General features: G+C 48.8%; 11 protein-coding genes across 11 annotated transcripts; 6 read left to right on the plus strand and 5 right to left on the minus strand.

The window, feature by feature from the left end:
* Positions 1-270: 270 nt before the first annotated feature.
* On the minus strand, positions 271-2225 carry TrAFT101_012073 (uncharacterized protein). Its single transcript, XM_024902888.2, has 4 exons — positions 1230-2225; positions 894-1168; positions 486-817; positions 271-418 (listed from the first exon to the last, which is right to left on the minus strand). Exons 1-4 carry the CDS (start codon positions 1926-1928, stop codon positions 324-326), a joined length of 1401 nt encoding a protein of 466 aa, XP_024754907.2. The 5' UTR covers positions 1929-2225; the 3' UTR covers positions 271-323.
* A 508-nt stretch (positions 2226-2733) lies between these two features.
* TrAFT101_011323 (uncharacterized protein) lies at positions 2734-3784 on the plus strand. The gene is made up of 3 exons (XM_024901482.2): positions 2734-3061; positions 3122-3161; positions 3237-3784. The coding sequence occupies exons 1-3, from the start codon at positions 2823-2825 to the stop codon at positions 3729-3731; spliced, it is 774 nt and encodes a 257-aa protein (XP_024754908.2). The 5' UTR covers positions 2734-2822; the 3' UTR covers positions 3732-3784.
* A 79-nt stretch (positions 3785-3863) lies between these two features.
* TrAFT101_011324 (uncharacterized protein) lies at positions 3864-6151 on the minus strand (the record flags this gene model as incomplete). Its single annotated transcript, XM_024907141.2, has 1 exon — positions 3864-6151. One exon carries the CDS (start codon positions 6149-6151, stop codon positions 4022-4024), a length of 2130 nt encoding a protein of 709 aa, XP_024754909.2. The 3' UTR covers positions 3864-4021.
* A 98-nt stretch (positions 6152-6249) lies between these two features.
* Positions 6250-6651, minus strand: TrAFT101_011325 (uncharacterized protein; the record flags this gene model as incomplete). Its single annotated transcript, XM_066129217.1, has 1 exon — positions 6250-6651. One exon carries the CDS (start codon positions 6649-6651, stop codon positions 6250-6252), a length of 402 nt encoding a protein of 133 aa, XP_065985348.1.
* Positions 6652-7797: 1146 nt separating this feature from the next.
* Positions 7798-9945, plus strand: TrAFT101_011326 (uncharacterized protein). Its single transcript, XM_024901491.2, has 5 exons — positions 7798-7927; positions 7976-8940; positions 9000-9233; positions 9293-9515; positions 9610-9945. The coding sequence occupies exons 2-5, from the start codon at positions 8126-8128 to the stop codon at positions 9934-9936; spliced, it is 1599 nt and encodes a 532-aa protein (XP_024754910.2). The 5' UTR covers positions 7798-7927; positions 7976-8125; the 3' UTR covers positions 9937-9945.
* A 753-nt stretch (positions 9946-10698) lies between these two features.
* TrAFT101_011327 (uncharacterized protein) lies at positions 10699-12004 on the minus strand (the record flags this gene model as incomplete). The annotated part of the gene is made up of 2 exons (XM_066129218.1): positions 10699-11846; positions 11911-12004. 2 exons carry the CDS (start codon positions 12002-12004, stop codon positions 10699-10701), a joined length of 1242 nt encoding a protein of 413 aa, XP_065985349.1.
* Positions 12005-14327: 2323 nt separating this feature from the next.
* On the plus strand, positions 14328-15874 carry TrAFT101_011328 (uncharacterized protein). The gene is made up of 5 exons (XM_024909119.2): positions 14328-14448; positions 14502-14597; positions 15024-15097; positions 15152-15675; positions 15736-15874. Exons 1-5 carry the CDS (start codon positions 14330-14332, stop codon positions 15826-15828), a joined length of 906 nt encoding a protein of 301 aa, XP_024754913.2. The 5' UTR covers positions 14328-14329; the 3' UTR covers positions 15829-15874.
* A 996-nt stretch (positions 15875-16870) lies between these two features.
* TrAFT101_011329 (uncharacterized protein) lies at positions 16871-20732 on the minus strand (the record flags this gene model as incomplete). Its single annotated transcript, XM_066129219.1, has 2 exons — positions 16871-19647; positions 19697-20732. 2 exons carry the CDS (start codon positions 20730-20732, stop codon positions 16871-16873), a joined length of 3813 nt encoding a protein of 1270 aa, XP_065985350.1.
* A 1508-nt stretch (positions 20733-22240) lies between these two features.
* Positions 22241-22702, plus strand: TrAFT101_011330 (uncharacterized protein; the record flags this gene model as incomplete). The annotated part of the gene is made up of 1 exon (XM_066129220.1): positions 22241-22702. The coding sequence occupies one exon, from the start codon at positions 22241-22243 to the stop codon at positions 22700-22702; it is 462 nt and encodes a 153-aa protein (XP_065985351.1).
* Positions 22703-23908: 1206 nt separating this feature from the next.
* Positions 23909-24240, plus strand: GUA1_2 (GMP synthase (glutamine-hydrolyzing); the record flags this gene model as incomplete). Its single annotated transcript, XM_024905649.2, has 2 exons — positions 23909-24131; positions 24191-24240. 2 exons carry the CDS (start codon positions 23909-23911, stop codon positions 24238-24240), a joined length of 273 nt encoding a protein of 90 aa, XP_024754915.2.
* A 1108-nt stretch (positions 24241-25348) lies between these two features.
* On the plus strand, positions 25349-25564 carry TrAFT101_011332 (uncharacterized protein; the record flags this gene model as incomplete). Its single annotated transcript, XM_066129221.1, has 1 exon — positions 25349-25564. The coding sequence occupies one exon, from the start codon at positions 25349-25351 to the stop codon at positions 25562-25564; it is 216 nt and encodes a 71-aa protein (XP_065985352.1).
* Between the last annotated feature and the right edge of the window lie 689 nt (positions 25565-26253).

The raw sequence follows: 26253 nt of genomic DNA on the forward strand, positions 1-26253 counted from the left end.
AGTGAGGGGAAATGCTACATGTGTATGTTGTTTGTATGTATGTATGTACATTCATTCACACATGCATGTCCGCACATATGCATGTGCATGTGCATGCATGAATACTGCATACAAGCGAGGCGAGACTCGAATCCTTCTTCTACGCTTGCTACGCTTACACATGGCAGAGCGAATCCTCCGTGGGGAGGCTTACATGGGCTGTGACGCTCCGCCATGCCGTTACACCAAGCAGGGCAAAGGATCAGGCAAATAATCGCAATGGGGACAATCATTGCAATTTATCTGTATCAACGCTTTGATTAAAGTAAATATAAAATATAATTTCACGGTGCCAGCCTACATGCATCCCGCGGGAAAAGAACCGTCTCGCGAATATCCATCAGACCCAGATATCCCTGCACAAGTCGATTCAGTCCAACTGCAAGATGCGTTAGTTCTGCCGGTTGGAAAATTCAGAAACATGTGGTAAATGGCATTCAACTTACGCCCAAAACCGCCCCATGGCGGCATCCCAATCTCGTGCGCTTCGGTATACGGCCGCCACCCGGGCGAATCTGGGTCGATGGGATGCGCACGATTTGTAAAGGCCGATCTCACCTCTTTATAGGAGTGAAGCAGCTGGCAGCCCGTGACAATCTCCTGTCCGCGCAGGATGATGTCGAAAGAATTCGTCGTTGCGTCGTCCCGCCCCAGTGAAGAGACGTTGCACGGACGAAGGTGCTTTGGAAAGTGGGTTACTATGAATACATCCGTGGGTGAGTCTAGAGGTGAGTGGTTGCTGGCAAAAAGCTCTCCTAGCAAAGCCTCTTCCTCTCTCCTGAATCACATTCATTGCATTGTTAATAATATTCAACACTTTGGCAAGGTTTGTCGTGATGAGTACATGTACATACGTTAGGTCTTCCTCGACAAGAGCCATCTTGCCGAGCTGATTACGGAGAATCGCTTTGGCTTCGTCAAATCGTACGCGAGGTAGCTTGCCGTTCTTGTCCAATCCCAGCTTGAAACTCCCGGCGGCAGGATAGAGTCTTTGCGCAGCTGTTGTGAGTTTGGCGTACTTGTCGTGTTCCTGCAAGGACTGCAAAAGGAACACCAAGAGACTGTCAGCAAGCTCAAGAATCTCGGTCCAGTCATTCTTGAGCGCAAACACGAGTTCAAGCATTGTAAACTAGATTATATGTTAGAGGATGCCCTGTACATTCAGAATCAAACGAAGAAGGGCACCGGACCTCTGTCAGATGTCTTCCATCACTCTTTGGCTCTCGACGGAACACGGTATGAATGTCGTAGACGCGTTCCAGATCTGCAGCGAGTGCCATGCCCAGATGCACCTCGCCGGTTGGTGCCAGCATCGCCTGTCTGCCGAGATAGTCGAGATAGAAGTGATCCTCCTCCTCGGCGGGGAACTCGTAGCCCACAAATGCTGGCGTCGGGATGTAGTGGAAGTCGTGGGCTGCCAAGTACTTGACGGCCAATTGGTGCACCGCCGAGAAGAGCTTGAAGATTGCCGCAGTGGCTGCAACTCGGGCGTCCAACAGTCTGTTGTCGAGCCTCTGGTCCAAAAGCAGAATCCGCTCATTCGGCGAAGGCAGAGTCTCTCCAGGGGCCCCATGCAGCTTTAGGTTGCCTGAGAGGTTGGCCGTTGCTTCGGACAATATGGTGAGTCCAGACACCTTAATGTCAACATCAGTGCAACTCATCACGCACGACGAGACGCGAACAAGCGATTCAGGGGTCAGGCGTTGAGCCGTGGCAAAGATGGCGGGATCCGCGCCGCCTGTCTTGTCCAGCTTGCATTTGAAGAATTGGCCATTCTTTCTTAGAAGAAATGCAATTGGGCCGCTTTCTTCACCGGGACAAATGCTATGGACACGGCCGGTAAGGGTGGTGTCTTGACCTTGACCACCCGTGTTCGAATAGCTGCCCATGGCCGAGAAGCTATTTGCTGGCAGCTTGGCTGCACCTAGATAAGAAGTATGAAGAGAGTTGGAATTGTGAAAGAAGCTTTAAATACTCTTCTAATTAGGCCGGTTTGAAGACCAAGATTGTTGGCGAATCTTGACGGGACCCCGATCTCTAGTGGTGGGATTTGACGACGGAGAAAAAAAAAAAAAAAAAAAAAAAAAACCAGACGTTTTGGACACTGAAATGGACTATTGAGAAAAAGGCGTCATGCGCAGTATTTTGGTCTTTAATTGTGTTTAACGCAAGAATCTTGCAAGTTATTTGGCGTAATAGACCTTTGCCGTCTCTGGTAGAAAGAGACAGGAGCACAACGAAGATTCCGTAAAACTATATATATCCATTATGTAAACTTGATACTAATACACATTATCAATAACTAAATTCTAAACAAACCACTTATACGTAATTTGTAAAATTCCATATTAATAAATACTATAACTGAGGGCTTGAAGGCTTGTGACAACGACGGAAGCAGGGGTATGTGTGCTGTTACAACGAAGGATTCAAAGGATCAAAGCCTGCAGTGCAAATAAGAAATACCAAGTAGAGATCATCTGAACTAGCCAAAGCGCTAGATCCCACCACCCCACATTCCCTGATCCTCCAGAATATCCACCGTCTCAAGCGTTGTGTTTGATGTATCGGTACATGGACATGCCTAGGATGATGACTGCCTCCTTGCATGCAGCATATTCAAGGGCTTGCTCCACCCCCAGTACTCCATAAGCTCGTTCTTCTCCCCGAAGCGTCTTCTCATGAGCCAAAGTCTTGTAGCAGTCTTCATTTATCTTTTCAATCATCGTTTATTCTTTGTGTGGCTGAGTATTTGGCCATAGTACGATCAAGGTTTCCGAAACATGGCACACATGGCAGTAGAAGTCATCGACTATCAGCGCTTGCTGGAACGAGACGACAATGAAATTAAGAGGCTGACCAGCATCTGTTCCAATGCCGGGCTGTTCTTTTTGGACTTGAGGGGACCAGAAAGCAAAGCCCTGCTGGCAGACTTGCAGCCCATCATTGACGCTCAGCGCAACTTCTTTGGGCAGAAGCCTGAGATGAAACTGCCGTACGCGAGCCCTCTCGATGGTCGAGGGTAAGATGCCCCGTTTCTCATAGTCACAAGACAGTAGAATTGACTGGTGCATACCTGCAGATACGACAGTTTTGACGAGATTTTCGTGCAGAGACTCAAGGTTTGTTTGTAACTTGCAACTTGCAACTTGAATAGAAACTACATGTACAGTGGCTCAACTGCTATTATCCCACAGTTATCGCGAGAGGAGCAGATTCAAGGCAGCCTTGCCCTGCCCAAAGACCTGCAAACGGTTGAGACCAAAGTCAACAACGTGTCCTCCAGAATCGATGCTATTCTTCGCGACATCTCCATGCTGCTCTGTCAGAATATGGACCCTCCCATTTCGACCAAGGTCGTGGACGATCCAAGCAGCACTGGTCTGAGTAACTTGTGCCTGGGTATATCGGCTGCAAAAGCTGGAACGCCGGTGATGGGTGAGCATTTGGATGAGGACCTCTTGACGATTACGTTCTACGATGAGCCTTTCCTGGAGGTTCTGGATAGACAAGCTCAGACGTGGAAACTCGTTGAAGTGCTGGAACACTTACCCATCGTAAATGTTGGTGATAGGTTTCAGAACTTTTCTAATGGTCGGCTGCATGCGCCGCTGCATCGAGTCAAACAGACACCAAACCAGATAGATCTCATCATGTATGATTTGGATGCAAGTATACAGCAGGTGTGTTAATTATCAAAGGCGGATTGATTTCTGTGGCTTCATGGCATTATATAGGTACCTAGATCTAGGAAGTTTTTCTGAAGATGGATTTCATGCTGGAGCAAAGCTTCAATCTGTGAAAAAGCTGTAGACACTAGCAACGAGTGCTTTTGAATAAATGTATCCATATTGCATGAATAATGGCCCATGTGTACATCTGATCTTGAGACGAAGACATCGAAATTCTAGCCAGCATGGGCCACAACTTTTATAACCTCTACATACATAGTCTGAAATACTACTACTGGGGTGGTAACCACTCATGCCAATATCTTTTCAATCTCCGCCCGTCCATACTCGTAACCGCCTACAAAATCACACGACTTGACGGGATCTGAGCTGAGCTCTGCCAAACAAGCCTCAAATCCTACCCTCTTTCGCTCAATGACTTCGCACAGGTAACTTCTGTCCCCTTTAGCCAGCAGCGATTCGTCCGCAGCCACCAACACCTCCATGTCGAGAAAAGCGCGAGCCAGACCTAGCAGGAATGCCCCGTTCTTCTGCGGCCGCATGGACCAGTTGAGCAAAGAGTGTGCAAACTTCGTGACAGCGGGCGAGTCCTCATTCAAAGGCCCAATAATGTCGCCTAGACACGTTGGCTCAGGCAAGTTGTGTCGACGAGCCATTTCGCATCCAAGGGCGATGAGATCTGGGCGATATCCACGGCACAACTGCTCATCCATACCAGCAATGCCCGTATTCTCTGGGCTGTAACCCATGTCGGCACGAATAATTTGGAGGATCTTAGCCGTCAACGGTGTGGCCGTCTGATACGGTGATGCTACCATGTTCTCCAATATGCAAGGATGCACGAACCATAGCGGAAGGATGGCATCAAGTCTAATCTGAGAGACCTGCAAGGCGGACAACGGAACAAAGTCGTGTGAGTCGCTGGGAGGGTATGCTTGCGGGGGGGAAAAGACTGGATGGGTAACAGCCACATCCTGCCGCGGAGGGAGAAATGAGTTTTCCAAAAGTGAGTGCCCTCCAACCGTTTTCCAGTAAGAGTCTCCTGGACAAGCATCCTTTTCCTGGAGAGAATCGATCCAGGTGCGCAAAAGTTCGACCTCGCTATCGGTGAACGCGCCAAACATCCGACCAGTCCAGGAGAGTTCTTTCATAAGCAGGCTCTTGCTGCTATTGCCTCTGTACACCCACGGTTTTGAGTCAGCCAAGGCGTGTAGAAACCCGTATTTCCACTCGTCCCCTTTCTCGTTGGCAGAAAAGGGCGTCGAGAACCATTCTGATAAGCTTTTCCCACCGATGCGGGCTCGACTGGTGCAGTGGATCTTGCGTGCAAGATTGGCCTTGCGATGGAGTATCTGGATCAATCTCTCTTCATACACATCCGGCGTCTCACTCTCGTCAAGGCTTTGCGAAAGCAAATATCCGGCCTGGATACGCTTCCACGCCTGGTCGCAGCCCATCATGCCAGTCTTGCGCATGAGATCCATGAAAGCGACAATGTTGGCCAGTGCCATACCCGAGTGGCCCGAGTCAGCATTGTCGATCGATATATGCAGGGCAAAGTAATACGCCGAAATGCCAACTTCTGGGAACTCTTTGGTTGCTTTCAACCCTGTAGGGGCCAATGCCTCGAAATGTAAGTTTAGACCCAGGATCTCGGGCAGAAACTCGTTGGGGAAGAGGGAAATGAGCAATTGCCCAATTGAATTCCTCCACACTTGCTCATCGTTCAGTCCATGGCGGTCCTGGATGAAATCGATCGAGTCGCTTGCTGGGAGATCAACGCCATGCTTTCTCAGCAAATCTCTATAAATCAAGACATGGTTTTTCTCAACATCTCCATCGCCTAGTTCCTCTGAAAACACCTGCCATGCATTCTTGGTGATGTCTCTGAGCACAAATGGTGTCGTGATTTTGTGAACACGGCATAGCCAAGCTCCATCGATAAAATTCAAGGGGGCAAGGCGCTTGAGCCATTGGATTGCGTCCTCTTTGGTATTGAACAGCTCTCGAGGGGATCCAGCTGATCTTCGCCTGACATACGACTCGAATGCATCCGAGACCTCTTGACGTTCGGCCTCGAGAAACTTGTCCAGCGCTGCCGGGTCGTACTCCTTCAAGTCTAGAATACTGCGGGTCGGCGGCTTGTACCTCGCCATTGAAAACCCGTGTTCCAAAAGTTGCAGAAGCATCTCCTTTGCGGCTGGTAGAATCTCTGGGAACTCTTCGAGGTTTTGTACTTTGTAGTACATCTCTTTGTATAGCGCGACTCGTTCTGCCAATTTGGCCTCGAGTCTCGATCTCTGATTTGCATCCAAGGGGGTGACGCGGTTGGCCTGGCCTCCAAACCAGGTACGCCACCTCTGGACCAACAATAAGGCAGCACAAAGTGAGAAAAGGGCGATAATCTTGATGAAAGACATGATGAAGTGTTTTCTAATCGGTGACGGTCTCAACAACCGGCCGTGCCCCTGGTTCGAAATCAGGTGAGAGAAGTATAATGATATGTGCTAGCTTTAGTTTAATAGCGGTTGAAAATATCATACGAGATTCTCCCAGAGTGACGAGTATGCTGTCTATAAAATAGTGATGCATACAGCTTGTTCTTTTCCAGTCGCACCAATCGCATGGCCCGCTGTAGAATCTCAAGACTAGACACATGGCGTAACAAGAACTCCACGGTGGATATGGCACATAGGAGGCTGGCGTGAAGGATGCGTAAGCCTTGGGATGTCGAGAGTACATGTACGTCGTCCCGCCCTGCAGGTGAAGGATGAAAAGCTTGCCCTTGATGTGCAACCCAATCCGTGCTTATTCCTACGCCAATCCCTCTCTGCGTAGTGCCTAATTTCATGTGAATGCCTCGCTCAAACACGATGGTGATGGACCACTTGACGCCCTTAGGATTGCGTCCTGGCCACATGCCGGCCGTTTCGTTGACTTGCTGAGAAGCCACGGCCAAGGCTCGGGGAGATGGAGATTGATACACTCCCGTTGAGACAAGATGCCTGATTTCAGATCCATCTAGCAGATCATCTCATCTGGTTCTCTCCCAAAGCATGCTAGGTACGCGAAAGCAAGGTCACATCGCCACAGGAGGCTGGTGCGATCTGCTAATGTTTCGCAGCTGTATCATGGGAAAATCCTTCATAGGGTCACTCAAACTTGGCCTGTCAAATATCATGCCCAAAGCTTCGAAGCTTGAAAGAATCAACCTCAATCATAGGCTTACATGAGCCGATTTGTTGCAGAGAAGAGGTTGAGTCATGCCACATCTCTCGATCCTTCAAATACAAGAGTACAGTATGGAGGGCAATAGGCAGCAAATCTGCCCGACACCCTCTCCTAGAATGGGTGCGTGTGTATGCAGCAAGAGCTGAAGAGTCCAACCTCTTCCTCGACGGTACGCGAATGCAGAAACAATGGCAGCCACTCAGAGTGGCCATCAATGCCTTGCGGAAACCGGCCACCATCAGACAGAAGCTTTCCGATTGCGGCCTACATGCATGACGTGGAGAACGGCAGGATGGAAGCTTCAGCCCAGAAAGATTATGGCATCCACACTCCTCGTATGCACGTTTCGAGCTGAGCTGAGTTGCTGGGGTCTCGTATGTACAGCACAGGGCCGTTTTGAAATGCTGCACAGCGTGGCGACGCCGAGGTGGACTGTGAATAGCAAGCTGTGCGGATCGGCCGCCGTTCTTGCGCCGTGCGGGATATGATGTTGCAGCAAAGGATCCGCGTTTTGGATCCTTGCAATCCTTGCAGCCAGAGCTGGATTCACGTCAGATTAAGAGAGATGGAATGAGGCTAGGGCGCGGGAATCGGGGATCAGCGGAGCTCTGTGGGGGGAGCTGGAGTTGTCGAGGTACAAAGGCGAGCCATTGGTGGGGATCGGAGTAGGGCTGATTAGTGGTGGGGAGGATGCGTTGGGGCGGCTCGGGTAATACGTAATACAAATAGCCTAAAATAGTGGCTTTTGCTTTGGATTGAATCTTTATTTTATGAGATTATTATTATATCAAATATTTTCTTTTATATTGATATAGAGTTATTTAAATGATTTTCTCAACGCTTTTGTTTTAACAACTTACATGTTATATTACACAGGAGTCCATGTACCTAGCTACCGTATAACCACCTCCACTCTGTACCTAGATAGGTCGATATACATGTACCTCGACCAACATGTGAAGTGGGTACGTGACCTCATGTCAATTGAGTGAAAGTACCCTTACAATAGGTAGCTGAATTGCTGGGGTGTGGACGAAATCTAACCTGCTCCGGCTAGATGCTGCCCCCCCGGCAGTCCTCAAGAGTCATCAACTCATATTTCCCAGCGGGAATTCAAACAAATCGCATCACTCACACATACTCACACATACCACACCTGCAATATGGCAACCAAGGTACTCACGGAGCCGCAATCGGTTGAGCTGCCGCCTGTCCAGGCCGGTGGCAGCCCCGCCGCAGCATCGGCCGAAGCGCTGTCGGACCCGTCGAGCGGCTCCTCGCCAGCAGGGGACGCCAAAACGGCCATCATCCACTCGCGATTCCGAGCCACGCTTGTTGTTGCGCAGCTGCTGGGCCTGAACCTCTTCAGCAGCTTCTGCAACGGCGTCGTCGTCGTCGGCCTGCCCGCCATGGCCGCCTCGCTGCACATCGACGAGGGCCTGCTGGTCTGGCCGACGTCCGTCTTCTACCTGACGGCCGGCTCGTGTCTGCTGCTGGCCGGCTCCATTGCCGACGTGGTGGGCACCAAGACCATGAGCCTGGTCGGCGCCTTCACCGCCGCCGTCTCTGCCATGGCCTGCGGCTTGGCCCGGTCCAGCGGCCAGTTGATTGCCTTTCGCGCGCTGCAGGGCGTCACAAACGCCATCATTGTGCCCTCGTCCGTCTCCATTGTGTCGACCGGCTTGGAGGAGGGCAGGCCGCGCAATCTGGGCTTTGCGTGCCTGGGCTTCGCCGGTCCGATTGGCTTCTCTCTTGGTCTGGTTCTCGGTGGTGTCTTCGCTGACCGCACCGGCTGGAGGGCCGCATTCTATCTTGCCGCAGCCACCACTTTCGCCCTGTTCCTGGCCGGAGTTTGGGCGTTGCCAAAGGACGCTGTCCGTCCAAGGAAATCGGTTTGGTCCAGCATCCTGAAGGAAATTGACATCATTGGGGCACTCATCGGCACTGCGAGTTTGGTGATGCTGTCCTATGTTCTCGCGTGAGCATCATCCCTCACCAGTTCTGCCACTCCTCGGCGTAGCTAATACGGCGCTTTAGAGTCTTATCTGCCGATATCCACAGTATTCATAAGGCATCTACCATTGCCCTTCTCGTTGTCAGTGCCATCTTGATCCCTGTCTTCATAGGATGGATGCAATACCAGGAAAAGCACCAGCGCAATGCACTTATCCCCAATTCACTATGGAAGAACTGGGTCTTTACGAGTTGTTGCCTGATGGTGCTACTCACCACGGCTGTGTGCAACTGCATGGAGCTGTATAGCAGTCTGTTGTAAGTCGTCCATCACTGGCAGCAGTCCCTTTATGGATTCGAGTTGATCTTTTCTCTAGCTTCCAACAAGTACAGCTAAAATCCGCGCTGCATGCTTCACTGCAGATTCTCCCGTCTCTTATTTCTGGAGCATTAACCAACATATCGACCGGCATCTTTGTAAACCGCATGCCAGTCATGTGGTCTGTACTCATCTCCTCGACCATCAGCGCAGTCGCGCCGCTTCTCATGGCCCTTATCCATCCACACTGGCCTTATTGGTATGATGCTTTCTTTGCCCAGGTAAGTGATGCATCACACCTGTCATACATAGAGGATACCGTCCATCGCTGCAAATGTCTCATCATAACATCGACTCGTCTCTAACTACATACAGATTCTGACTCCATTGAGCTGCGATATCCTCTTCACAGTTGGCCTCCTCGTCGTGTCAGACGTTTTCCCCCCACACATGCAGGCTTTAAGCGGTGCCGTCTTCAACACCTGCGCACAGCTGGGTACAGCCATTGGTCTAACTGTTACCTCGCTCATTGCCACCTCTGTAACCAATGCATCTCCTGACGCTGATAAAGCCTCACCCAGTGCGCTTATGGCTGGGTATCGCGCCGTCTTCTGGACCATGTTTGCCGCCATGGCATTGACCTGTGTGCTAAGTGTGCTCGGATTACGGACAGTCAAGCAGTTGGGGGTCAAGCGAGACTAAGCAGTTGCAGACAGGCCTTATTGCCTTGAAAGCTATGTTATTTAGTATAGACCGATTTGTCACACAAATCTCTTGCAAAAGTTACCTATAGTTAGGAGAATCTACCCCGGCATATTCCCGAGGGGCTATAAAGAAGATGAGAACGTATATATCAGTGGTTCAGTTGGTTGAAACCCTACATTTTAGTACGAATACATCTCAAATATGGAAACATTTCAATATCTACACCACTGATAAATACCTTGACTAGACGTCCTGGCCGAAGAGCAGTTGACGCTACGCAGCTCTCAATTTATTGGTTATTCTCTGAAAGACGAGGTTTGGAGCCGCTCAACAGCAGTTGGCGTAATTCCTGTGCTTGGGTTGTTGTTTTATGCACTCATGTTATCTTCCATAGTGTGTCTCTTTCATCTCATGCCCATGGCCATGAACTCCAGCAATACAGCCATACATAAGATTTGCGATGTCGGTGATGAAAGCGTACATAGATTCGTATTCTCATTTTTGTTTTGCCGACTATCATTATGCTATAAGCCAATACTACACTGCTTCAAGCACATACGACCATAGGTAGTGGAGAATTCGGGGTCCCGTCTGCTCCCCCATAGACAAGCCACTAACCGGCAGATTAGTAGTCAGGTGGGTGACCACTGGCGAACACCGGCTGTTGTATGTTTTTTGCTCTTTTTGCTCTTTTTATATTTTTCCTTCCTCTCTTTTTCTAATCAAGCTGTTTAGCTAGGCGTAGGAAGTTTTCCGGCATTATGTGGAGAGGCTGTAGAGGAAGCCATCGCTCGTCGATTGGGACACTAAGCTGTAAAGTTCATGTAAGGCAGATCTCCTAGTCTCAGTGAGACATGGGTTCTGGTAATAATTTGCCTGCTTCAACGAAGTTTTGACGGTGCAATTGATCATCTTCGGCGGGCACACTGTAGATCGCACAAGGTTCTTGAACACCAGTCCATTTGGCCCATCCTCGAAGTACGCCAGCTGAGGTATGTTGAGAATCGCAAACTGTCGGATGTCTGTCAAAGGGTATTGCTGGTCTCCCCACTGGCCAAAATATGTCAACCAGCTAACTGGCGGCTTGGCGTGGTTTTTGGTAGCGAGTGGAGTGAACTGGTTGTTTTCTTCTGCTGAGCGTTTTGGATTGAAGTCAAAGGTGTAGTTATAAGCGTAGGCATTGGCAATCGGATCCCAGAGAGTGCCGAGTGATGTTGTATCCTGGAGTAGATTTTTAGGCAGAACAGCCTTCAGAATAGAAGAGAGATTCAAATGATTCAGAGCACCGGCAGGAAGGCCTGGGATCGTCACCGAACTCAAGTTGACCGCGGGCAGCGGGGGGAGCGTAAAAGGTATGTTGTGAGACCCATTCGTGGCATAGATGGCGTGGCTGCCGAACGAAGAGAAAAGAAGCGCCCTCTTCCCAATTTTCTGAAGTGCATCGTATTTGAAAGCCTCTCCCTGCTCATGCTGGGACAAGAATATTTCGGTTGGCTTGCCGTTCACGAAGCGGATCACTGAATTCTCCCAGTCACCCACGTGAAAGTCTTCAGGAACTCCAAGCACGTGCCCGCCGTTATTAAAGGCAAGGAAGTAGAAGTAAAAGGCGTCGACGACGGAAGAATTGTCGGGATGAGATCGAAGAATGATGGCGCAAGAGACGGCGCCTACGGTCTTGCCTTGAGCATTTGGTTTAACACCGTGTACCCAGGATGGCTCCCTTGCGAGATCTGTGACATCTTCCTTAGCAGTCAGGAAGACTGATGCATTACCAAACTTATTGAGTTGGTTCAAGTTGTTGAGTGTTAGTGGATGCACCTTTTCGCCGACTTTGGTGAAGTTGACTTCGGGAATGGTGTTGAGTAACTGTTTGCCAATATCCGCTGGGAATAAGACTTCGTTTTTCCCTGAAAATTAAACAAAAAAAAAAAAAAAAAGGAGAGAACATCGAAAAGCCCGCGCTACGCTTACCATAGTCAATGACATAGGCTGGCACTTTTGTTGTTGTGGATGCTGCACTGGCGGCCAGTGACGCATCGATCAAGGCAAAGACGATGGTTCGCATATTTGGTTAGCAAGAAAATTTGATGAATCTCATCCAATAGAGGGTATTAGAGAGGGATCCTTGCGCAGATGGCATCTACATATATAATGGTCACGCAGATTACCTACCAAACATACGTCAGATAAGCCACGAGCTATTATGGCGTCAAGTATATCAAGACAGAGCTCCGAGTCATGAGTGAGACTAGAAATAGAAAGATGTAAGCACTTCATGAGTACATGTCTGAACTCTATCGTGTACTCGCAGTTATGGCGATCAATGTAAGCATCAGCGGGCTGGCCAACAGCCTTTTCGTCTCGCTTATATCGCCATGACGTCCGATATCACGTCGATTTTTTATCCAAACTGTATTTACTAAATGTAAGCTGAAGTCCAGTGTCATGCGTTTCAGCACATTCCGTGCTTCTGACAAGATCATCCAAGATTCTATCTGGACGAAATGGAGAGAAAGCCGAATTAAGCTGTTGCTATTGATACTCATGGTAAAAGAATCTAGTACTAATTTGGCAATGAGTGGATTTATTCATCTGTATGTATTCAATATCGTAGCGATGCTTGGTAGTGATGGCTTCAGCTTGCTGTTTGGCGCATACTACATACAAGAAGGGCTCTTTTGCTGTTCGGGATATAAGGAGAACATTGAACATGCAATGAGAAGAATGTAGCAATGCTGGCAGCTAGGTGGTAAATGCTCAGACCTTGTCCACCCTGATAGAGAGAGCAAAAGATATAATTAAGGGCGGAAAAAAAGTAAACCTTTCTTTTTTATAGGTAATGCATACCTACCTAGAATAGGTATTTGGCTACTGAAGTAAAGAGCTCTTACGTTAACCATCAGTATGCTATGGGTATTATCAGAAGAAACAACGTAGATAACATCGTTCTCTTTGTTCCGTTCCACCGCCGCTTACCTAAGCTGGGGTAGGTAAGGTACCCAAGATAGCTCGCGCTCATAACCGCGGCAGTTACCATAGCTCGATTATGACTCACGCGTTAAAGAGCCTTCTGCAAAGCTATTCTGCTCAGGATGGAGTCACATCTGGACGCCTCGAGTCCGAACGCTTGATCCGCCATACCCAAGTCTAACCACCCTAGGCTATTAATTACTCAGAGCAGTTTATTGTGGGGCTAGGGTCGCAGCCCTTATCAGGCGTCTTGCCGCAACCAGCCTAGTGTCTCCACAACAGCCGTCTGGTAGATCTCCATATCGACTCCGGTCGACTCCGGCGTCGGCGGGACGAAAGTGGGATGAAAGCGCGACAACACCTCTTGACGGTCATCAGCTTGAATCGCTTCCTACTTGCCTTTTCAACTTCAACCAACTATCACAATGGCTTCCAAGCGCGTTTGTCTGTGAGTTGAGCAGAACCAATTGCTTTCTACGCGCTGTTAGGCTGACTTGGCGATCCCCGTGAATCAGGGCCTACTCTGGCGGTGCGTTTTTCTACATGAGCAGTGCTGCATGAGCACGATGACGATGCTAATGTAGATTCCAGGTTTGGATACTTCTGTTATCCTGGCTTGGCTCATTGAGCAGGGCTATACCGTTGTTGTACGTCTAACCCAGTCGATGTACCTGCGCTGAGCTGACTGAGAACAGGCCTTCCTTGCGGATGTGGTACGTACAGGCCGTCCCTCGATATTTGCTCCTCGGCTTGGAGGACAAGCACTGCACCTGGAAGCACAAGCTGTCTTTCTCGCATTCTGGCCCCTACCCTGTTCGTGGGGAGGATACAAAGAGAGGTGACCCGGAGGATTGAAAGAGATGGACTGTTATTCCCAGGGCCAGCTCGCTACTTATAGCGGCTTTATTTGCTTATATCCCTGTGCTGACGTCATTGCAGGGACAAAATGAGGACTACGATGCAGTCAAGGCCAAAGCCGAGAAGATCGGTGCTGAACGCATGATCATCCAGAATCTTCAGCAGGAGCTAGTGGACGAACTTGTTTGGCCCGCAGTGCAATGTGTGTTCGGCCGATCCCCCGTGCGAAGTGCACAACGTCCATCCACGGCTATGCTAACATCCGACGCTATCAGGCAACGCGATATACGAAGACGCCTACCTCTTGGGCACGTCGTTGGCCAGGCCTGTCATTGCGAGGGCGATGATGAAAGTGGCCAAGCAGTATAACTGTGAATACTTGAGTCATGGATGTAAGCAATCGACGTCGCCTTTCAGCATCTGCTTACTGTCGTGCCATACTGACTGCCGTTTCTCCTACCTACATAGGCACCGGTAAAGGAGTACGTTCTTCCCTCTTCTGTGTATCATGTTCTGAATGCTAACTTGATTAGAATGAGTACGTTTAGGTGCCCAGATATCAATGTCACATACTTACCCTCTTATCAGCCAGGTCAGATTCGAGATGGCATGGAGGGCCCTCGATCAGAAGACGAAGACAATTATCCCGTGGCGCATACCCGAGTTTTGCGAGCGATTCGCGTCCGTACCCCTGCCGCCCCGCCCTTCTCTCGAAGATACTAACGTACAGACAGTGGGCGTCAAGCACTCTTGGACTTTGCCGAATCAAAGGGCGTTCCTGTGACGTCGACTAAGCAGAAGCCATTTTCTATGGATGCCAACCTTATTCAGTAAGCAAAAGCCCTCTATTTCATCCAATCGAGACCTTCAAACGTACTCGATCTTTATACATCGTTGCGAGCGACCGCCGTACAAAGACGGGGTACTCTAACTTCAGCCATTTTGACTGGCGACCACTGTCATTTCATAAGTACACGGCAACTCGCAATGATCTATAAGTACCAAGAGCGCATTGGTCTCGATGGAATACCTATAAAGGGAGGGAATGTCAGGAACTCCTTCAGAAGTGGCAGAAGTGGCAGAAGCACGCAGCAAGTGCTTTCTTTAGGTGCTATACAACCCGTATATCACGCGGACAAGACTGTGTAGTGTGTACAAGACTTGATACTTGCTTCTGCCACGCTATGAGGCTTCCATTTGACCTCCTTCTCCTGGCCGGACATAGAATCGTCGCTGACTCTTCCATCTGAAAATAGTTGCTCTTACGAGGCAGGTCTACTCGAGCAACCCGAGCTCGAGCCGCCAGCGGACATGTGGACCATGACCGTGGGTAAGTTGGTTCAGTCTTGAATCAGTTCCGTGACGTGGGAGCTAACTTCAAAAGACCCCATGAAGGCTCCTGATGAGCCAACCAGGTTCACTATCCACTTCGAGAAGGGCATCCCAATCAAGCTTGAGGTCGGTGGCAAGGTCGTCACTGGCTCACTGGAAATCTTCAAGGCCTGTAACGAAATTGGCCGAGCTAATGGAGTTGGCCGTGTCGACATTGTCGAATCAAGGTTTATTGGCCTCAAGAGCCGTGGCTGCTACGACACCCCCGGCTTGACGATCCTGCGCACCGCCCACCGAGATCTCGAGGGCCTTGTCATGGACTCCAAGGTCCGTGCCATCCGTGACCAGATGGTCACCTCGAACTGGACCGCCTGTCTCTACAATGGCATGTACTTCAGCCCAGAGCGAGAGTTTCTCCACAACTCCATCATCTTTAGCCAGAGGCACGTCGAGGGCAAGGTCAATCTGGTTGCCTATAAAGGCAGCGCATTCGTTGTAGGACGCTCCAGCGAGACCTCTAACCTTTACTCCGAGACTGAGTCGTCCATGGATACTCTCGAGGGCTTCTCCCCAATGGTAAGTAGCTTTCTGAAAAAGAGCTTTTTGACGTGAACCGAAGCTGATGATGTGATTAAGGACACGAGCGGCTTCATTGCTATCCAGGCTATCCGTCTGGAGAAGTATGGTGCCCGCAAGATCAGGGACGGCGAGCCTCTTGCCCCTATCTAAATGTAGATAGCACAAACTAGCAAAAGTATTTGAACTTCTTTACATTAGTGACCTGATTTTATCTATTTTAGGCTAACTAAATATACAAAAAAAAAATTATAAAAATAATATATAAGCCAGAGAGGGCATTGTATAGTGATTTTATTAATATATAAATTAATATTGTAGTATTGATATTAATCATTAAAAGTTAAAATTTAGTTTTTATTTTATAAAAACTTTAGTATTGTAGCCTATATACTATATAAAAGCCAACCTCTTATCTGTAATAAATATAGTCTTGGCAGTCTAATTGTAAAAGAGGAATACAGAATGAGTGTAGAAATAATATTGATTTATGCTTTTAGTATTGCTAGAAGACAAGATAGACGTTGGCAGCCGACTAATAATGCAGACCCTTGTTGAAGTATCTAAAAATAGTGAAGATAACCAAGCCATCTTTAGGTCTTTCTATACTATTCTGTTCCTTACTATTCCCAACAGAGGCCTTGACAATTAGCGCTTGATGTCTATGGCTACAGAGCGTCTTGACAAGGTTTATATTTTGCTCAGTATGAGTTCTGATGATCCCAGCGCAACAGGGCTATCAGCCAACTACAAGACTTCATCGGAGGGAGTCTTTCAAATAAAGTTATCTGGAAGGTTACTGCGCCCGATGACTGTGGAATGGTAAAATCTAATTCAGGCGGTCCCTAAAATGTGAATGGCAGGGCGTAGAAGAAAGACCCTTGAGGCACTCAAGGCAGTCCCATCAAGATTAGTCCTTCACATTTCAAGGAGGCAAAGATGCTCCACAGAAGGAGACAGGTGCTTTAGTGAACCATTGAAAAGAGGCATCCATTCATGTTCGTTGCGGAGTGTGGCTGGGAATAGATACTTGGTACAGGTCAAGGCGTTATCGAGAGACTTCTGTAAGAGTGAATGTCACTCATGGCGCCTGGCTATGTGTGCGAGATTGCGGAAGCAGTTTCTAGCAGATTCTATTTGCCTAGACAACAGGTATTTAAACAGAACGCAGAGCAGGTGGTGGTTGAAGTGGAGGTTAAGGCCATATTATCGACGAAGATTTAGCACCATGCAATTGGAGCAGTCGCAAAATGGCCCCATTCCCCTCCCAAGCGGCATAAGATAGCGGCGTCCGGTTATAGTTGTCAGCTGCATTAATCTGCGCGCCCCGGTCAAGCAGCAGCTGTACAACATCCTCACCATACCCGCCTGCAGCATACGACAGCGGCGTCCGACCATCTTTATCAGCTGCCTCCATCTGCGCGCCCCAGTCAAGCAGCAGCCGCACAACAGCTTTATTCCCTTTCTTAGCGGCATAGAACAGCGGCGTCCGACCATCTTTATCAGCTGCCTCCATCTGCGCGCCCCAGTCAAGCAGCAGCTGTATAACAGCCTCATTCTCGTTCTCAGCGGCATATGACAGCGGCGTCCGGCCTTCGGTATCAGCCGCCTCAGTCTGCGCGCCCCGGTCAAGTAGCAGCCGCACAACGATCTCATTCTCGTTCCTGGTGATTACAGCATGCAACAGCGGCGTCCGGCCATCTTTATCAGCCGCCTCAGTCTGCGCGCCCCAGTCAAGCAGCAGCTGCGCAACAGCTTTATTCCCTTTCTTAGCGGCATAGAACAGCGGCGTCCGACCATCTTTATCAGCCGCCTCCATCTGCGCGCCCCAGTCAAGCAGCAGCTGTATAACAGCCTCATTCTCGTTCTCAGCGGCATATGACAGCGGCGTCCGGCCTTCGGTATCAGCCGCCTCAACCTGCGCGCCCCGGTCAAGTAGCAGCCGCATAACAGCCTCATTCCTGGTTATTACAGCATACATCAGCGGCGTCCGGCCATCATAGTCCGGCGCCTCGATGTGGGCACCGCAGGAGAGCAGCGCTCGTAAACAAGCTTCATGACCATTGACCGCTGCATAACTCAAAGGAACATGGCCAAACTTTCTATCTCGTGCGTTAATTTTTGGTGTCATGAACCCGAGTAAGTGTGTTAAGAGTAATAGATTGCCGTGATCCGCAGCGTAATGGAGCGCGGTCGTAGTTCTTGGGAACGAGAACACTTTTTGGTAATCGTTTTGATCAATAATCTTGTCCGAGGCATCGCGATGAGGCTGAAGTGCCTTGAGTACCTCCTCATGGCCATTTTTCAAAGCAACCAAAAGAGGGTATTTGAATCTCTCTCCTTTCGGATGAGCGTAAAATCCGTTGTCAACTGCAGATCGGACAAGAGACGGTAGGTTGTGCTCAGCAAGTATGTAAACTAAAGAAGCCTCGGGTGTGTAACGACGAACTTCATACTGTTGAAACAAGTTGGACAAATGAACCCAGCGCTTCAATGCGAAGTTGTTCAAGAATGTAATCTGAGGAATATCGTTCTCGGCAGAATTGGCATGATGAAGAACATGTCGTGTCGCGTAGTCAAGAAATGGGAACTCCTCTGAGACTCGAGTACGTAACTCTTTTGTCAGCTCTGACGATGCGGGAGGCAGAGGCTCGCCCTGGGGTACGATTTCGGAAATGTCAATGTTGCAATAATTATCACAGCATTGTTTTAATCGATCGTGGCTGTAGCTTTCAAAGTTCGCTGCGTGATTGGGCCATAACTGGCGAATCCCGTTGTCCTTGATGAGAAAATCGCGTACGGATTCATGAATGAACTGCACAGTTCGCTTCTTCGACTTGACAAGTTCGGCAAGGCCTTTCGAAGAGCTAAGAAGATACAGCTCCATGGTTGTCGTGGTAGTGGATTCTCGATCGCACCTAACCAAGTTCTCAGGGCTTGGGTCCAGTCCCGATACGAGGGCAAAGTAGTACTCCTCACATGTCAAGGGTCTTGCTGCATATAAGATCCACTGGATGCAAAGTAATAGGTCGTCCATATTCTGATTGTCCCGGCAAAGTATATCCTTGAAAAGATCACTAAGTCCATCGGGCAGTTCCCTTAGCCGCCGCTTTACTGCCCACATGCGACCATTGCGGAACTCTCTGTTGAGTATGTCAACGACAAGTACCACCCACAGGAAAACGCCTGATGCTCTCTCTAGGATTTCGGCAGAGACCTCCTGTGACGCCTTGCTGTTGCCGGCTCGTAATTTGCTTCGGACATATTTCTCAAGGTCTTCGCCGTGGCCGGGCTGATCCTCTAGAGTGAGCTTCAATCCGTTGCGTATCTCGATATGCGGATAGTGGCGACTGGAAAAACAGATGTGAATTTTCGTTTGCCTTTCGGCAGCTTGATCTCCAAGGTCTTCGAAATATTCGACCATATTCTCAACCTCAGATATATCACATTCATCAAGGGCATCGATGAAGCAGGTGATCTGTCGCTGGCCAAGTTTGGTAACTGCATGGGTGAAAAGAGCCTGGAGCGTTTCGATATCCCAGGTAGCCTGATTGTGCCTGGCTTGGAAGATGTGGTCTGAATCGTGTAGGACGTCCGGGAATTTTTCAATGACTTGAAAAAGCAAGGACCGATACATGCCCTCTGTTGACTTTTCCAGCTGAACGCCTCGGGCGTTGAAGAAAAAAGAGATGACAGTTGCGTCGGGTGTTGCTTTCCACTTGTTCTTCGCGTAGGCGTAGGCAAACTTCATCAATGTTGACTTCCCAGCGCCGGGCTTTCCATTGATCCACAGGAATCCATGATGACCGGAAAAATGGATTGGTTCAAGCCACTCGACGTACTTTGGGTGGCCAAGCAACCATTGGCAAGTTTTGGAATGTTGAGTCTTGATTGTCGCATGGCGCGAGTCGATTTGCTCAAACGTTAATGAGCCCAGCACTGCCTCTATTCGACTCTGGAGCAATGCTGGGTCTGCGAGGAGATGAGTCAAGAATCCAACATTGGAAGTTTCAGCACGTACCTGTTGTAGCATATGTCGCTTCAGTATCCCTTGGTTGCTGTGTAGGTATGACGGACAGGAGTTCCTTGGCGTATGCAGCAGCGACAGCAGCGGAATACTTCTGCCAGGCCTTGTTCTTGTGAGAATCTGAGTAGTCGCAAATGCCGCGAATGGCAAGGCAAGGAAAATCATGCAGCCCTGCAGCCTCCATCTCAAAGCAGATGATGCCAAGTTCCTCCGCCATCTTAGCACGGCTTTCACCATCCTTGACGACCTGGTTGCCAGATGCAATTTTGCCATAGTGGATTCTAGGTTTCGCGGTCTCCCGATGAGGCTGTTCTAGGACCTCTGATAGGTCGCAGCGCTCGCAGCTGTCCATCTCTTGCGTATGCTTGTATGTGTGACGGAACAGTCGATCTTGCACGCTAGGTCGGGCGTATGAGGCCATTTGTTCGTGTCGGTCGAGCATGTCGAGGAGGATGCTGGGAATCCTGCTGGGCGCGTTTTCATGATCTGCCTGTAGCTTGGATACAGCCGTCATGATCGTGTGAGGGGGTGTGGTGGTGCGGCCAGTCCGCTGAAACTGGCCGTCGGGCAAGACCTTGCCTAAGTCGTACTGCAGCACTTCGTTCCCGACCACAACATCTCCTAATCGTATGTCGATCCCGCCATCGGGCACTCCGCCACCAATTCCAACCATCAATCGAATGGTGATGGAGGAGAAGCTTCGACACATATTGCTGGCCACTGTGGCGGCGTTGTTCGTACCGTACTGGCTCGCTGGAAGGCATGCGATAACAACATTATGCCCAGCAACGCGACCGAAGATGTAGGTATTAATATCGCCTTCCTTGCGGGGCAGGGGGGCGTGAATGCTGTCTAGGATAGCTTTTGCCGCAGCCATCTCGATGGGGAGAGCGCAAACCCAGCCAACGGTGTAGTCACAGTGGCCAAGGATTTGCCAGTCGCCATTGTTCGATTGGTGTCGTTTCGAGCGGATCGAGAGTGCATCATCGTCGCTTCGAGTTCTCTTTCTGTTCTCGGTAACCTCCATCATCTGCCGCTTTCAACAGGCAGGGCAAAACCAGGCCTGGTCCGTTGGGGTGAGCAGACCCGTCATGTGCTTATCCAGGCCTCTCTGAAAACGAATCTTGATGGAGTGTAATGCCGAGGCGTTGCGACTGGTGCAGCAAAAGAGGTGAATTTTGGGAGCAAGGAGGACAAAAATCAAGAATGAGTTTGAGCCGCACGTCAGGCTGGCGGTTGGAGCCTGATTTTCGCTGGCTCAGCGCAGCAGCAGGTATTTTAGACATCGTGATTCGCTGTTTTGTCACCGAAGGCATTCAGCTGCCTGCAGGCTGTGCTGAAATTATGCCTTGCTGGGATGCACACGTCTCGAATAGAAAACACGCTGGGCCTTTAGACGCTTGGATTTATTTGATACTTGAGAAGACCGTTGCTCGGTCAACCAACCATGATCGACAAATGCGAATGTTCGCCAAATTATGCCGCGCTTTGTTCCCATTGCTGCAAAAGGAGGATCCCATGCTAATAAGGCCTGCAGGTCTTTAGACTGGAGAGGTCGTCCGGGCTGTCTCCTCTGAAGAGCCGTAGGGCTGAATGAGAGCGGGGATCACTATTGTTACGGCGGGGAGATCCTCATATAGGGAATATTCTACGCGCTAGCCGGATCAACTTACCCCCACCTCCAAGTCTTGTCAACTGAGATGCATCAAACGATGGTGATCGATAATCCAACCAATCAATACAATGCCAAGTACTGATTTTCTCTTAGATCTAGCGGAATGAATGGGCCGAAGATTGCCGTCTACACAATGGCCCTTTTGAGAGAGCCTTGCCGTATCCATGAACGGAAGACGCTGCATCCGAGACTAGCTCCCAAGCGCATGAAGCAGCTATGCAAGTCTATCAATGGAATACTAGCTACGACGGGAAGCTTAGAAGTATTTATTGAAATCACGAGCATACTAAGATTCAGCTGGCGCTTTAGAGTGCCGCTTTCGCTATTACTTAGCATTAGCAGCTAGTATTACTATCGATCTACTATTGGCCGCTATCACGGCTAGCAACAGTCACTATCAGATTTACTATCAGCCACTACCGCTGCTAGTAGCTACTATGTCTATTTGCCACTGCGGCTATTAGCCACTGCCGCCTTAGCTAATTGATCTTTATTGTTCTTGGAAAAATACTGAGTAGTGGTGTTCGGTCAGTTATGCTATACGCTATCGATTCACGCCATAAAGCAGCGCAACTCGGTATATCTAGATAGTTAGGAATGTATTTAAACTTTGTTTGTACAGCCTACAGCTGTTCAAATAGGAACTTTGATCTGTCAAAACAATACGCCCCCAAGAGAATAGACGAAATAACTCGTCTTATGCTGCGATCAGCACAGCGGTGTGCTGTACGTCGAGGTAGCATATGAGCCGACAATTCCGACGCTAGCTCTTCTCTTCTTGGAAATCAAGAACAGCCTTTAGGTTAACAAAACAAAAAGACTATCAGTATAGCCTCTCTACGACAACAAGGCCTCCATCTACAATGGCTTCTCCCGTCATCCATAACCGTGGTGGACCTGTACAGACGGCGCATCCCGGAGTATTCACCTGTACGCAGTCCATCTGCTCAGACGCCGGCTGCGTGGACAACAGTCTACAGTTTGAATGCATTTCGCAGGTCATGGAAGGATACGACATCTCCTTTCTCGGTTTAACCATGGAATGTGACGGAGATACGAGTGGATATCCGTACTTGGCCTGTACTTGCATCGAGGATTTTGTCAACTGCGATGATAACGGTGCTCTTCAAGGCCAGGGAAGTCCCAGCGTCGTCGGCGCAAGTGGCTATGCTTCGGCCACCACGGTGATTGGAAAGAAAGTAGAGAATGCACAAAATACACAGGCTGCACAGAGTCAATCAAGTTCCAAGAGTGCTGCTAATAAGCTTGGATGGCAGCTAAAGTTTGGGCTTGTTGCTCTTATAGCAGCCACGCTTGTCCTTTGATGCATGCTTTAACGGCACTATACATCCAGGAATCTTGAAGGAATTTACTCTACAGCCTCTCACATATATTGTGCCATTAATATTTGAGATGAATGTATATATTTAGCATTCCAAATCTCAAAACTCAAAGAATGAAGTTTCAATGCTGCGCTCATTATGACGGTTGTTAGTATCAGTACACCTCGCCATTATGTAAACAGATAACATTTGGAACAAATAATACATCGACCTCATCTATGTAACTTGAGAGTCATTAAATACGCTGTAGATGTTATAAGCAAAGAACAAAGGTTTTTCAAACATAGAAGAGAGTCCAAGAATAAAAAATATATAGCAGATTGCATTTGGTGCCAAAAAGAAAGTTGTATTCATATCGGGAAATGTTACTAACACAACACCAACATCATCGACATATAGTCCAACTACTGCCACATTGTCTCGCGTAAATGTCATATATTAATGGCATAGGAATAAACAAAAAAGATCAAAAAACATACAACAGCCGGTGTTCGCCAGTGGTCACCCACCTGACTACTAATCTGCCGGTTAGTGGCTTGTCTATGGGGGAGCAGACGGGACCCCGAATTCTCCACTACCTATGGTCGTATGTGCTAAGAAAGTGTCTAGTTTTGGCCTATAGCTAGGGTAACTCTTGGTGGATAATATAGCTGTTTGCGTGTTTGAGCACCCAGTGCTAACTTCCTCCATCCTCAACATCTATATAAGTTGTGTCATATAATCTTGCCTGGTACTTTAAATTGATTTGCCAAGTATGAACCGCACAATTTACTAGGATTGGACATCACACACCCTAGCTATGTCTTAAGTGGAAGGTACTTTTTGCAGAGGAAATGAGCGACTCTCTATAGCGTGTGCACTCTATTAGTATTAATGTTAGAGTGTTGAGGAGTTGCTGAAACTGTTTTTCCTATATATATGTGTGTATATATCAATTCCCCCATTCATTTTTTCCTACGTGTCCTATGTCGTCTAATAAAATATTATAATCTCTCCGAGAGCTCTTTGTTTGAGTCGTCCTTTTTTTCTCTTTGACTATAACCTTCAATATAGCGGTCGCAGTACTTGCACAATGCATCGCTGATGCTATATCGGACTATGTACATTATTATTAGTAATTCGTCTCTCAAGTATTGACAGAGGGCTGCCATTTTTAGAAGATATCTCTTTTAATAGCTGCCTTAGACAATGGTAAAAAAGCACTCTCGCCCAACTCGCAACCGTGGCCTGAACAACTTTGACATATTTCCCACAAGAGTCATGCGCCTCAACGAATACGAACAGGTCAAGGAGTCTTTTGACAAGCATCTCGGCATCAACCTGACCGTTGTAGACGAAGCTAAACTGTTCCTAAGCCGCCTCAAGGGTGTCAACGAGCCAGAGAAGAAGCGCAAGATCATCGGAGCTACCTGTATGTTTACTTCCTCGTGGTTCTCTGCTTGTTCTCGAAAACCTCTAACCTGGGCGCAGGTATTGATCTCTTCCAAAAAGAAGCTCTTCAGATCGAGAAGGAGGCTTGAAGACACCGCTAACGCAGGCCCAGTCGAATGGTTCTCGCAAGCCACTGTATGTACTATCTCACCCTCTGGAATATTGCTGACATTAGATGTTATAGTTATACCCTGATATGTGTGTTCGACCTATTGGATACCTATTATTGCGTGGGAAACTAACCTTTCTTTTCTTTTCTCATTTTCAGTATCGAGAGTGTCTCTACAAAGGTACGCACTTTTTCTTGAAGTATCAGTAAAAAAGTATCCACGCTTACCAAAAGGAAAGGCCCAAGTTCAACAATGCGAGTTATCTTGTTCTACTCCATGGCTGGGCTAAACTAACATCATGATTAGAAAAACTCACCATAATGTCGGAGGCCTTCCTGACACTCTCAAGGTATTTGGTTCCAATTTGAAAGATGCGGGCCATCTTCTCCGACTGGATTTCACTAAAAATTTCGGCAGCTCAAACTGATAGAGCTCTTAAAATCGCTGCAAGGATGAAGTGAGAGCGTCTGGCCGCGAATTGGGCATTCACCAAGACCTTGTGAACCGCCATCCTTTCCCCAGGTGTGCTTTTCTGGCCTCCCATAAAGATACTTTACTCTAATGCTCTGGCTTAAAAGTCCCGGTCTTGCGATCCGCATCCTTGGGGAAGTTACCGAAGAAGTAAACTGTTCATCTAGCACAAATATCTACAAAGAACATTAAGCTACTAACAAAACTCCCCCCATTATTCAATTAGGTGCTGTGGCATGTCTTAGTCTATCTCTGCGCAATCAGCAATAAAAGTATCAACATTGTCAATCATCAACTGCAACTCCTCATCAAAGTTATCCATATCCTCTACTAGCCCCCCTTTCCGCCACCTCCAGTTATCCACCAAGTCCAACTGGGCCCCAGTCAACATAAATCCGGTATGGACATTAACATATCTAACATTTTCAGGGAGACACGTTCCCCAGCAATTCGTATATCCCCAAAGAGCATAGGATTCTGATATAGCAAAGTGTAGCTCCCGCAGAGCCGTAAACCCTTTGAAATCAGTATCTGGAAATCTGGTAAATGTGTCGGCCCAGTATTCACCATAACTCCCCGTTGGCACCGTAAACCGCAGCCGCTGAATATCGGCCGCATGCGGGGCAAGCCGTCCCATCTTCTCGTCTTGGAGGCTGATCATGTCCTCGTCAAATTTGACCCAGATGTACCGAGCCTCGGAGTCACCGGGCAAGGTGGTGAAGAAGGCTTTCCGGTATGGGGCGAGTTGACGGGACTCTCAGCAGACATGCATGAGTTCCGCCTGTGGAATCATGGAGGCATAGTGATTGTAGCTGTTCCCAAGTGTGTCTGACTTGGGAGTTATGCGGATGTGGAGGAGACGTGGGTACACTGCCAAGGCCCAAATTTGGCTGCGAATCTCGGATGGGAGGCGCGGGAAGGGATGAAAGGTAGTGGCCATTGTGAGTGATTCTGTTGACTGCTGTTTCGTATGTGTGATCCCGCAAGTGAGCTGACTATCAAATTCTCAATGTCACAGCCAACAGGGTGGGTAATAGTAAGAGTTGCTGCGGACTTCGGTTCGGTCAAGGGAAGTGGTCGGTCCGGCGAAGCTGGCTGTGTTCTGCTCGATAGTTTGGGAAGTTCCTGCTAGGGGGGGGGGGATTATATTCAGAAGAGAGTCACATTGTTGATCCATGGATGCTATATCCGTACGGAGCACGGCAGTGGCGCAAGGGTCCGAGCCTAGACGAGTCGAGCCCGCTTCGTTAACTGCACCTCTTCCAGTCCGCCGCAACAGCGCCTATCAGGGGCCAGAAATGAGGCACTAAGGACCCTGAAGATGCACTAAAGCACATGTTCTGGGCGGCTCCTAGTGGCACAGCCCTGGAAGGCGGCAGATCTTCTAGGGAACGCTTAGCGCACGTCCCACTAAAAGCATTCAGCTGCCAGTGCTAGCCGCATCTGGGTGCTCGTTCCGCGAATCTTGGCAAATTGCCCGAGGCCAAGAAATTTCAAGATGCTCGACCAACAGCAGTAACT

This window comes from Trichoderma asperellum, chromosome 7, assembly GCF_020647865.1.
Source record: "Trichoderma asperellum chromosome 7, complete sequence".
NCBI classification, from domain to species: Eukaryota; Fungi; Ascomycota; class Sordariomycetes; order Hypocreales; family Hypocreaceae; genus Trichoderma; species Trichoderma asperellum.

What these genes read in the sequence shown, in the direction of transcription:
- TrAFT101_011328 (XM_024909119.2), top strand. Translation starts at nt 14,330, where the DNA reads ATGTCACATACTTACCCTCTTATCAGCCAGGTCAGATTCGAGATGGCA. An exon ending in CATGTGGACCATGACCGTGG is followed by an intron (nt 15,098 to 15,151) that starts GTAAGTTGGTTC and finishes TAACTTCAAAAG; the next exon opens with ACCCCATGAAGGCTCCTGAT. An exon ending in TCGAGGGCTTCTCCCCAATG is followed by an intron (nt 15,676 to 15,735) that starts GTAAGTAGCTTT and finishes GATGTGATTAAG; the next exon opens with GACACGAGCGGCTTCATTGC.
- TrAFT101_011323 (XM_024901482.2), top strand. Translation starts at nt 2,823, where the DNA reads ATGGCACACATGGCAGTAGAAGTCATCGACTATCAGCGCTTGCTGGAA. An exon ending in AGCCCTCTCGATGGTCGAGG is followed by an intron (nt 3,062 to 3,121) that starts GTAAGATGCCCC and finishes GCATACCTGCAG; the next exon opens with ATACGACAGTTTTGACGAGA. An exon ending in TTTTCGTGCAGAGACTCAAG is followed by an intron (nt 3,162 to 3,236) that starts GTTTGTTTGTAA and finishes ATTATCCCACAG; the next exon opens with TTATCGCGAGAGGAGCAGAT.
- TrAFT101_011326 (XM_024901491.2), top strand. Translation starts at nt 8,126, where the DNA reads ATGGCAACCAAGGTACTCACGGAGCCGCAATCGGTTGAGCTGCCGCCT. An exon ending in ATGCTGTCCTATGTTCTCGC is followed by an intron (nt 8,941 to 8,999) that starts GTGAGCATCATC and finishes ACGGCGCTTTAG; the next exon opens with AGTCTTATCTGCCGATATCC. An exon ending in ATGATGCTTTCTTTGCCCAG is followed by an intron (nt 9,516 to 9,609) that starts GTAAGTGATGCA and finishes AACTACATACAG; the next exon opens with ATTCTGACTCCATTGAGCTG.
- TrAFT101_012073 (XM_024902888.2), bottom strand. Translation starts at nt 1,928, where the DNA reads ATGGGCAGCTATTCGAACACGGGTGGTCAAGGTCAAGACACCACCCTT. An exon ending in ATGGAAGACATCTGACAGAG is followed by an intron (nt 1,169 to 1,229) that starts GTCCGGTGCCCT and finishes CATATAATCTAG; the next exon opens with TTTACAATGCTTGAACTCGT. An exon ending in GCCATGGGGCGGTTTTGGGC is followed by an intron (nt 419 to 485) that starts GTAAGTTGAATG and finishes CGCATCTTGCAG; the next exon opens with TTGGACTGAATCGACTTGTG.